General features: G+C 47.4%; 1 protein-coding gene across 1 annotated transcript in view; it reads right to left on the minus strand.

The window, feature by feature from the left end:
* The window catches only part of arid2 (AT-rich interactive domain 2), a 28,078-nt gene extending 20,248 nt beyond the window's left edge, over window positions 1–7,830 (minus strand). The window contains exons 1-3 of the mRNA XM_030353776.1: window positions 7,320–7,830; window positions 7,103–7,196; window positions 6,115–6,212 (exon numbers count right to left, since the gene is read on the minus strand). Of these exons, the coding sequence (XP_030209636.1) occupies window positions 6,115–6,212; window positions 7,103–7,196; window positions 7,320–7,411 (284 nt within the window). The 5' untranslated portion in view covers window positions 7,412–7,830. The remainder of the gene's footprint in view (window positions 1–6,114; window positions 6,213–7,102; window positions 7,197–7,319) is intronic.
* Window positions 7,831–12,313: the final 4,483 nt, after the last annotated feature.

Consider the following 12,313-nt stretch of genomic DNA (forward strand, 5'->3'; position numbering starts at 1 on the left):
CTGCCCGGTGTCCTGTACAGCCAAACAGGGTGCATCCCCGACATCCTCAGCCTACGCGGGAGCCAACTCCAAACCGGTTACCAGACACCTGCCGCTGTACAGTGTGTGTGCACCTGGGTTTACACCCCCCACCGCATCAATCGGGGTGAGAGTGCCTGCTAAACAAACGGAACAACTCTCGTGTTCGTCGTGGCGCTCTGTGTATCCAGTCCTCCTCTGTGCATCCCCCTATCAAGCCCGTTTTCACAAGGTAAACCGCGACCAAAGAGACACCGACCACATCAGGCAATTCGACACCAAAACAAAAGATCAAATAAAACCAGACAATAACACTAGTCGTCCACCCCCCCCCCCCCCCCCCCGCTCAACGGCCGGAGTGGACAGCATTCAACAGGCCTGACATGCTCCAAGGGAGAGCTGAATGAAGCACCAAGTGCAGTGAAAGCGGCACTGCTGTGGATGTTATCAACAGCCATCTACTTCCTCCTGCTGCCAGAGTCTTGACTGAGCAGTCTGCGGTTTAATCAACACCTCAGGTAAAAGATGCCAAAAACATTACGACATGCAGACGAGAGCGCGCGCACGCACACACACACCGGCACACACACACACACACACACACACACACAATGCCAAATAGAGCAACGCCTTGACAAAATACACCAAACTGATTCCCTGATACAACTTGCAGAGCGGTTGCACGTGCAGCAGGCATGCTTTCATAAAGGCAATGACTTGAGCTCTGACGGCACATCTAGACAGACAGACAGCCCTCCACCCTCCTCAGAAGAAACACAAGTCTCACCTTCCATTTCATTCCCCATGGCTATTCAAATCTCGAGGAGGCAACAACATAGTCCAGCCATCTCGCTTTGTGCGTCTGGTACTATCGTGTGCGCTTGGTATTGCTCACCGCCCACAACTCAGGAGCCGTCCGTCTAAAAATAAAACACCGTTTGTCATGTCTGCCTTCTGACGGAAATGATGACTATGCTCGCGATGCGACGCCGCCAGCAATGCAACAATACTACTACGACGACTACTACTACTACTACGATGACTACTACTACGAGCTACAACAGCCCCCGCGCATGTAAATCCCCAGCCCTGGGTTACCTCGGAGCAAACCAACAGGAGCCCACAGAGCTAGTTTGGTCCGGTTACTCCTGAAAATCCCTGAGGTTTGGTTTTTATCCGCCACGCATTTGCTTTTCAATCTCGTCTTCCTATTCATTTTGAATTTACAATCTAACTATTTACACTCTCGGGAGATGAAGGGTAAACCTGGAATACTAAACCTAAAAAACAAAATAAAAAACAGCTCACTGCTACCTTCCAACCTACCACAGACACACAAACCTACCATACACACACACACACACACACACACACACCACGATACTATAACCATACTTGACCAAATGATACTACCAAACCAGCCCACCATCAACAGCCAGCCCAGCCACCCTGAGAGCAGCCCCCCCTGAGGCCCACCGTGGAGTGCCCCCCCCCCACCCTTAGGCAGGCCGGCGTGGAGCCCCCCCCTAGGCAGGCCGTGGAGCAGCCCGCGTGAGTCAGAGCTGGCGGCCGCCTCTGAATGAGCTCTGGCTCGTTCGTAGCCAAGGTAATCCCCCGTCCGCGGTCTGCACGTGACACGCTGGACTAAAAATACACCCAGACTCCATTTGGAGAGAGTGTAAAGAGGGAGGGAGGGAGGCGGAACAGAGGGAGAGAGAGACCCTGCGAGCGCTTATTCTGCACTTCGCCGTGTCATCAAACGCTGTCTGAGCACAGGCCGAGGCCAGCCCCTCATCCAGCCGTCCACGACATTAAAAAGGCCAGCCGACATGTTCGGCCTCACAGCTTTAAAGTTCAGAGTCAAGTCGCCAGCTCAACGTTTCCATCCAACCCATTGCCCGCCCCCCCCCCCCAGTACAGGTTTAATCTCAAGGGGGAAAAAATGAATACACGTCAAAACCAGAATCCAAACCAAATGGATCGGCAGAGTTGTAAAAGCGTTGAGATCAAAAACACTGTGCCTCCAGCGTACAGGGTTCGCTGAGTGATCACGCAGGTGATATGGATCAGAGAATTCCTTAGGCTAGCATGTCTGTTTCATCGCTGGCCTACACACCCTCTGGGTGTCTCCCGTGTCTGGGAATGTGTTGCCCCCTTGTGGCCACGGCCACACATTCACCAACATTGGTCAGTGCATTTGTCCAATTGGATGGGATCCAGACTATTCATAAACCCCAACAGCAGTTTGGTTTGACCTTACTAAGCCATTATTTCAACTGTACGAGCCATTACAAACCCCAGCACACCGACAACACCATCAATAATAGGTGGATCACGCACATATTGTAGGAAATCTATGATTTCCAGTCACTTGACCGTACCTCTTAAAATTGAAGTGTGTGTAACTTCAGAATGTGTTTTCAGTAAGACTCCATCAACATTAGCTGTGAAACATTAAGGTCAACGTCACAATAGAGTTCCTTTCACAATCACATGAGATAACCGCCTTCAAAGCCAGAGCAGAAAGCCTAGGGGGACAGTATTTGTCTTACATCACCGTGTCTGAGTCTGCAACACATGGACAGACATGCCGCCAGCAGAGAAAACGAGAACGCATGTTTTCCTCTTCAGTGGGTGGCGGTCGCTTATCAAAACATCCATCAGTTCACAACATTCCCAGCGTTAGCCTGCGATTGGTCACATCAGCGCGGAGCCGCATACAGCGATGCCAGTCTGCAGCCCACACAGCCCAGAACATGCCCACAAGAACCACTTAGTGACTACGCTGGCAAATGTTTGGAGGAGACACTACAGCCAACTCACTCGATTCAAGTAGCTGCTTCGATAGGCCAGACCGACTGGTCTGCTGCCTGGCAAAAAAAAAACACAAGTGAGTAGAGGTTTCCCAGTGGACCATCGCCCAAGAGCCAGCCGGATCGCGCACCCAAAAGGATTGCAGAACCCCAAACACAATTTCTCCCTTCAGTTTTTATTTTACATCTTTTATTGCACCGAATGAAGTACAGTGCCTGCAGGGAGTTCGTTTGTTTGCACTGTTCTCTGTCAAAGACTCTCGGTACATCAGAGGAGAGAGGGGGAGAAAAAAGGAGGCAGCAGTCAGTGCAAGACCCATGAAATCCGACAGATCAAAAGGACGGCAGACAGGTGTTCAGTACAATCTCCCCCGGTATAACCCGACCAGTGTACCGTTATTGTGTCCATCCTCCAAACAACACTGGACCACAGAGGGTGAGAATGGCCCACATTTTGCCTCCATAAATGTCACACCATGGACCGATGAGAGATTGGTGGAGAACTATGTTTTTTAACCAACGACTGGAGGAATGGACTAGATAGATAGCAGCGCCCTTCTGGCTGTTCTCAGCCTGCTTATAGAGACTACAGCGTGGTCGACACACCGTCTCTCATCCTTATCTTTAATATGTAGGAACACAAACTTGGCCAGCACTGCATAGTAAACTAAACTTTTTCCGTAGCCGTTAGGAAGAAGAGCTAAAACATCCTTTCCGGACACGGACAGCCTTTGATAAATTGTCCGTAAAGTTTCAAAATGGTACCCGTGTTATAAACTGGCCGTTGTGTTAATACTGAAATAGACTTCTGAAAACACTGTTTTACCACTCGTCAACGAGTTTGCTATCAGAAGAATGTCTCCGTAACAAAACATGAAACGCGGCGTAACTCCGCCCCTCGCACTCTCTGGTTTCTTGCCCAGGAGCTGTGCCATTTCCATCCAGAAGTTCAGCCGTAGCCCAGTCTGACTTCTGGATCCGAGACGGGTAGAAACCGCCGGTCAGAACCAGGACGACCAGTCTCACTGGTGAGAGTTCAGCAAAGGCAGGAGGAACAACTATCTCCTGGCTGGTGAGTTCAGACTTCCTAAACGCATAAAATATTCAGCTGTCCGGTTGTACCGAACCCACTGAAGGCCGTTCTAAGTACCGCCACGAGTGAGAAGTGGAAATTCGGTAGAGTGTGAAAACCAAGCAAATGAGTTCGCCCACAGAGGAACCAGACCGGGCATAATAACACAGCGAGAAACGAGCAACAGCACAGCAGGAGAAACAAGAGGGTCAAGTCTTAAAATGTAGTATTGCTCGGCACTGAATTAATAATAATACTATAACCAAGAATAACCGAGGGGGGGGGGCCTCTATGGAGGGATTCCAAGACAGCAGCATGATTTTAAGGGTTACTGTCTCCTCCCCCAGTCAGGCAACGCAAGCAGTCTGCACTGAAAATGTCATCAGTGGACATTTCAGATGTTAACCCAGCAACTAGGAGGCCACTGGCCGGGGACTGCGAAGGACCGTTGCAGACAGCAGGATGGGACACCGGTGTGACGGGATGATTAACCCTCCAGCAACAAGAGGTCACAAGTCCGACCCGCGCCAACACATGCCTTGACAAAGTGCTCTTCTTGGGGAAAGTAGAACCTGTTCTGCCTAGCCGGTGTGAGCGGCATTGACTTAAGTCCAATTTTAAAATGTAATGAAGCCATTTAGGTGCCGAGGCGAGAGAGAGAGCACAGGTTAAGGTCTGCACAAGAGCTGGTAAATCAAGGCTCTCCATCTGTTCCTTTCATAAGGAGGTGCCAGGGCAACACAAATCAAGCAGGGGGGGCTGACCTAGGAGAGCCTACCTCTCCTCAAAACACGATAAACAACACAGTCACCCAAACTGAATAAAAACAATGCGTTAATGTCATTGCAAGGGCAGATCACGCATTAGTTACAAATCCAACATGGTATACCTTACATTGCATAACTTCTCGGTCATTAGCATGGCATAGGTTTTTCAAACGTTTGCGTCTGCTGAAATAATTGCTAACATGGAATGTGAATGGATCACATGACGAGAAATATGGAAATTACTGATGGGGGGGGGAAAAAAAAAGACTGATTCCTAACTTGGGACGGAAGCTCTATGATCCAGGAGAGGGAGAGAGAGCTGCCCACAACATTCCCTGTCTTAACCTATTTTCTTGTGGAAATAGCCACAGGTTTCTCAGCAGTGATGCAGTAGATCATTTGTCTCCCACTCTGCTGGAAGACAAGGTCTTGCCTACATACTTTTTATAACTTCAATAAACAGCTCAACAGATTGCAGCATAGTGCCCCGGTTTGTAAAAACAACCATAAGAACCCAGGTAGAGAGAATGAAGATCTGGTCAACAGCTTACAGCAGTGGTTATAAACACAAGCCATGTTAAAAAGTGACCCCACCACAACAATCAAAGAAAATGACCATCAAAACATTTTCACATTGTTGCAAATAAAGAAAAAACATTAGTAACTTCACTTCTTTTTCGGTTAAAATCCAACCGTTTTTCTCATTTCCCTGCAAGTGGCATCTCACATGCAGCAGAGAACCAACTCAGCAGAGCTCCACAGAAAGGTGCCATATGGATAATTTTAGTTCAATAAATCAAACTACTTATAATCTTACAAAACCGTTTAATGGCATGACTACAAATAAATGAGTCGATATGGCTGTCAGTCTCTAAACATAGTAATTGTAATGCAAACAGTAGTAAAGGGGACGCTTTAAATCATCCACACTGGACTCGTCCTCAAAAAGAGTTACCCTATGCCTCAAAATATCAAAATACAGCAAGCCATATTCCTGCTACAAAAAGAGGTAAACCACTATGGCCATGACACATGAGCCTGGTTTTGGAGGGAGTTTAATTTACACCACACTGAAAGGCTGAGGATGTGTACGACTGTGTAAAAAGAACCCAGAGCCATTCAACCAGTTGATCCATGCAGAACCGAAGTGCCTGTCCTGGTCTTGCACACAATGTAACTTCTGCACAGAGAACAGTTGGCTTGAATTATCAGAGTATCAAAGTAAGCAACCACGTAATCTAATTCCCAAATCGGAGAACCTACAACAAAGAGATGCTCGCTAAGCCCATTGAGGAGGATGCATCTCCTGCCTGATGCGAGGGACTGAGGCAGCACGCCATGCTGCTGAGCGGTCCCATCGTCGGTGGCTGCCTGGAACATTTGTAAACACTTCCCACATGCCGCCAGAAAGGAGGCTCGTCGGCCGAACGGCCATGCGTCTTACCTCAGGTAGTACTGTTTTAAAGCAAATGCCGCATTGGAACAACTCCGGGGAAAGTTAAAGTCTTCTCCGAGCTCGGACCACTGGTTCTTGTCTGAGACCTGTATGGAGAAAAACAATATTTAGAAAGAAACAAACCTCCAAAACAACGCTTGGTAGAAGGATCGTTCACGTTATGTTATAACCATCTGTTGTTAACACGCATCGAGGCTGAACGTATAATACCTGGAAATATCTTTACCGCCATAAAGGAAACACGGAAATCGGGCTAAAATTACAAATTCACAAATTAAAAACCAGTCGAACCAAAGTAGAATTACGTCCCCAGTCGCCCAGACAGCCGTGGTGTAGTTTACAGTACAGTTTAGTTCGACCTGCTTTCAACGGCCACTATCGTTACTGTTGTTGCTAGTTAGCCGCAGAGCTAACAGGCTACATGGACTACTTTTCCGTTTATTCGTGCTAACCCACCAGGGCCCCCCAGGAGCCCACCATCCACCTCCAGTCTCACACCGCGGCGGGCTGGAGCCACCAAGCCCGTCTGGGGGGGGTGATTTTACCATGAACTGTGTTCAGTACGCGGGCCTTTGAGGCCTACATTTTGTGATCAGCCATTAAGCCAAAGATGGCTATGGCGAGGAGCAAGGCTTCCTCAAAACTCGGTGAAATATACCGAATTTCTGGCCCCCCAAGCAGGGAGCTCTCCTCCCGGCCGGTGCTCCGGGCCGATAATCGATGTTATAAGTGCCCGCTGATTTTGAGTCGCTCCGACTGCACTCTGAGTGGGACCGACTCCGGATTCAAACACAACACAAGCCTCCACACCACCACACACACACGGCGGACTAGCACAAGGCCGACCAGCGACTCGGTCCTCCCGGTAGATACCAGGGCTGATGAGCCCCGAAATGCACCCCGAACAGACTTGGAGGGGTCCGGCGGAGGGTACACGGTCAGCCAGTGTGGGAAATTGCACTTTAGTTGCACTCACCTTTGCGAATCCACCTAAAGAGACGACTCTGATGTAGAGCGCATTCAGGTCCAGCTCTTTCCCACCCACGATAGGAATCTTCTTGAACGGTGATCTGAAGGGAAAACACGTGAAATACACGCATGGATGTTTACAGCATAGTCTTGTGTCGTGATCGGGGACATGCAAAGAGTAATTAAACTTATATTTATGGTGGATAAAGACGCCCCATTCTCACCCTCTGCTTTGGTGGAATTGCCGCAGCTCGTCCAGGAAAGCCTGTCCTTTCCTCCGCTGGTCTGGTACATTTTTCCCCGTCGAATTTGCCATTGTTTTGCATGCAAAAACGGCCCAGGACCCGCTGACTGGCTTCCTAAGACACCAAGGATCCCATACTCCGCCGGCGCTCAGTCATTCGCGAAGCTGCGTGTTTAAAAAGTTAAAGAAATAGCTGATAGCCCGGAGAGCGCCAGCAGCCCGCTAATAAAGACTGATGCCCACAGAGCCGCCGCTTCACCAGGACCAACTTCAGGAGAACACCCGCAAACACGGACGCTTTCCCCGGTGGATCCAACACGCCGCGGTGAAAGATGTTTAATTAACGCTCCGGGTTGCGATAGTAAGTCGTTTGGAGGGGTTTGACAGTGTGTTACGGACGCGGCTCCGAGCAATCGCACACACACCATACACACACACACACCGTAGAGCGGCAGACAAAAAGACGTGGAGGCCGCGGGCCCGAGCTGCACGCAGCGCCCCCTGCGGCCGGGCCGCGGTACTGCACCGTGTGCCGCGCTCTATCGGAACAATAGACGGTGGTTCTCTCTTTTAGGGCTCATCTGCAACTTAACGACCCCCGTCGGAAACGGTCAGGGCCGCGCTGACATGGTCCGCGGGGGGATGGGGACCTCTGCGATTCAAGTGGAAAACTTTAACTTTAACAATGTTCCACATTAAAGTTGTACACTTTGATTGGATCACTGGTGATCTGATTGTGTTTACTTGTGTTAACTTTGCCCAGTGAACACAACACCAACAGGAGCATCTCCTCCCGAAGAAACCCCGCTTTATGCACACCGTAAACGGATCCCTCGCCAGGGATGCTTGAGCGATCATCTCTGCCTCGGAGTTTGTGCAATTAAAGTAAAGTTTGTGACTCGGCGGTCGGGATGAGGGTGACGGGAAGCTATGGTGTGGTCGCAGTGCTGGTACGAAGTGGATTCTGACATGAGTCCATGAACCAATCACCGCTACTTGTACCCGGTGTTTTTATTAAGCGTGTTGGGGGGGATACGATTTATAATTAGGATACTAGATTATTGGATTACTTGATTATAACCTTTTTGTCAGTTGAATAAAAACTAAAAAGAACGTTAGTATTATAGGCAGGGATGATAAATGTTTAATATAACATCTTAATGTCAGCTTTTCTCCTCCATATTGAACTTTCAATTAAAGCATTATTTAAACTCGTTTGAACATTTATGCCAGATATTGTGTCAGCAGTGTAATTATTGATATGAAGTTTTGATTGAATCCCCCTATCTCTTCAAAGGTATTTTTTAAACCTCTGGGGATAGTGTGATATTTCTCCTGATCCCTGCTGAGCTGCCAGTCGGCCCTCCTCCTGACGGGGTTCAACCATTACACGCTCCCCTCCGCTCCGGGAAGAACCTGTCACAAAATGGCGGAGACGCGCGTTAGCGGACCCCATTTTGAGGATTTGACAGTAGACAGCGGAGCGCGGGAGGCGCGATATGCACATTATCCACCCGAGGCTCGAATCCATACGGCGGGCGACGGCCGTGCGATGCGCCGCCCGGGTTCACCTCGCGCACGTTCGGGCTCGACGTCTTCGAGGAAGTGAATTCTGAGCAGCTCACGAGACGCGGCTCGTTGAGGCGATAGCCTGCTATGCTAATGAGCTAACGCGTCGAGGTGAACGGGGAAAGACCCGGACACGTCTTATGGTGAACGTTGTTTACCGACTTTTCTGGTGATGTGGACGGTTGTTCGACACCCGTGCTGATGGGAGCTGATCAAACGTATCGATTAATGCAGTTTGCGCGAAGGTCGATGCTATATGAATGCTAAAGTTAGCCTCCCAGAGCCCATCCAATAACCGCTTGGGCAGCCAGCTAGACCGACCAGCTCCTTCTTTTAACTCGGGAACACGGAAATGTTAACAAGGAATATTCAAATGTGGATATTAATAACGTACACTTTACCGCCTCTCCCTTTCCATAAGCAACACATTCGTTTCCCGCAGGCGCTTAACTGATAGGGCGCGATATCTGGCCCTTTTGAGCGCGCGCTGATTATTCTAACCACAATAGGCCCGACATGGTTCACACATTACACTGTTATCATTATAAACAATATAGACTATCATGATATGAGGCTTCTCTTTGCAATGGTTGTTGGAATACACATTGTGGGAGGCTGTTCAAAAACATCAGATGTAGATCATTGTTTATTACATAATCTCCACCTTCATAAACCCCCGTCCAACTAGTTATAAAGTTGCAGTATTTTATAACTATTTTACAAAAATTCTATCTAGGATAAACCTGGTTTCGTGTTCATGCTTGGATATGCATGGTATGAATATGATCATCCGAATGAAAACTTAAGGCCATCCCCTAAACGTTATACTAGCCTATGTTATTTAAATACTGAATAACGGTTAAGATGCATCTCAGTCAGTCTTTATTGATAACATATTGAAAATACAACACATCAGCATCGAAATTTGTTACCTGAACTTATTGCAATTCTGTGAAGTGCTCAACGCCATTATATACTGTATGTAGGACTTTGCTTGTATGTGCAGCTGCTGGTAATGTCACGTCTAGATGACCATGCGTTGTGACAGCTCATTCAAGGCATATGGCGCAAACGAGGCCAATGGCCCAAGTGGCCCCGAAGTAGCCAGACAAAAGATCGCAGTTGGACACTAATTGCACACAACGTTCTCGCACCCGCCTGTTTTCTTCAGCATCCCCTGGTCTGCTGTTTATGCACTTACCATCAAGTTCACTACTCTATTGTGGAGAAACAGCGCCATCTGGTGGCCACTAGGCACAACGCCTCGGAGAGTAGATATATCCTTGAAGAGACGTATAGTCGGTAGAGTTGGTATATTATCAAAAGTATCTTCGTTTGACAAGGAGTTTTATTTGCACCTGCCCCAGTGCATGAACCGAAGAATACAAAAAAAAAACGGATTAAGTCCACATCCATTGACCAGCCGGATAGGGTTGGTTTTAATTCTGAATTGGGGGAAACAGCTGCCCTCTCAACAATTAATCGGCAGGGATCAGGGGAAATGGGTATGCTTGCAAAGGATCACTTTAACTACTTCAACGCTTACTCTAATGATGAATAAAGCTGAAGCCTCTTTGTATTACTTTGTCTTCGTCTATTTATTCATGTTGTCTCAAATTAATCATTTGAAATGCAAAACAGACTATTGTAAAAACTAAACAGAAGTATTTTGTTTAGGACTTGATTTACCTTATACAACATCGAGGTTTGGTTTTTTGATGTTCCTTGGGGATGGTGTTGAGTATAGAGACATGCACAAGTAATTAAACCAAAACATCCGCCTACTTGTGAACGCTCAACTGTCTCCGTGATGAGTCCTCACCACTAGGTGGCGGACGTGTTCAAGTTAGGGATCATTTCAACCGCTTGCTAATCAATGGTCCGGGCTGGACTGGAGCTCATTATGAGGCGAACTGAAGAGGGATTCTAACAGAAATGTTTACCCTTAAAAGTTTTAAATGACTGCTTAATGGGACGTAACCTGATCAAATAAAGGTCTAATTAATGAAATACAAGGTGATTGATTGATCAAATGGGAAACAGTTTAAGTTTTATGCAGCCTATATATCATATTCAAAGTGTTTACGATAAATACTAAGGCACGGAATATATACTGGGATGAATAGACCTACAGTAGAGAATTCAGTGAAAGTTGTAATAGGATTATCAAGTTAAATACATTTATGGCACACATCTGAGTGTTGATTGAACATTGGACAATGGACTCAGTGTATACTTTGAACCTTTGATTCGGGCCATGACATTAAAGCAACAGCTGTCTTTAATATTCCTAAATCTATAAGTGCACAGCTCGTTTGACGACTCAGCCATGAGCAAACCTTTAGGGTGAGTATCCGAATATACAAGGGGCTGGTTGAAGAATCGGTCTGAACATATAAAGGCAACACACATATCTTAACCTTGGACCTTGCACTGAGTCCCCAAAGCCCTTTTAGCCTCAGACCACCAGTACTCAGTGTGGCTTTTACTGGGGATACTGGTGTCCTTCTTATATTCCACGAGGTGTGATTACATGGAAGGGAAAGCAGTTTGTGCAAGAGCTATTCAGGTTATAGGGGCAAAGGTTGAGGGTGCAAATCCGGACGTCTGTTGTGTAGTTGTAGGCCTTGATGCCTAACTTCCTTCCTATATAGATAGATTATCGAGGCATCATGTGCTGCTGGGGTAATAGACATTAACGTGTGAATGTGAAAACAGTTCTGCTGTTCGTTAAGACTTTTTTGACACACTCCGCCAGTCTTGTCCATTGAAGTACCCAGTACTATATAAAGATGTTAGTTTTTTTTTGCTTGTATCTTTGCTTGTACTTTTTTTCAGTAATGTATAAACTACGAAATGTTTGTAGCATGGACATTACATTGTGGTGTTGGCATGTCAATTCATATTATGTAATGGAATTAGACTATATCATATTTCACGGGACTTATGGTCATTATTGGGGGGGGGGGGGGGGGGGGGGGGGGGGTGTCAGCTGGGAGGCGTCGCTTGCTTCCTCAAGTAAAGGCCAAGGTTTCACTGCACAATAGGAAGGGTGGGGCTGAAACTCGAGCGAAATATAGGGAGACGATCGTATCCAAAGAACTTCAAACAATGGACATACATCCATGAAAGTTATATATAGGCCTATTATTGAAAAAACCAAAATAAGTAAAAAGGTTGTCTATAGTTTGTTAATCATAATCATTAAACAAAAAAACAAAACGATTTCAACCCTCGATACATCCCGAATTGAAATCAATCTGACAGGGTAAGGTGCGTTAACGAGTAAACGGACCCTGCCCGTGCTCAGGTGTACCAATCCCTCCCCGCCCACCTGCTGTTCCCGCGGCGGTGCCTCGGCCACGCCCCCATCCCGGGGCCTCTCTGTTGGGAATGGAAGGCAGC

This window comes from Gadus morhua, chromosome 4 (assembly GCF_902167405.1).
Source record: "Gadus morhua chromosome 4, gadMor3.0, whole genome shotgun sequence".
NCBI lineage: Eukaryota > Metazoa > Chordata > Actinopteri > Gadiformes > Gadidae > Gadus > Gadus morhua.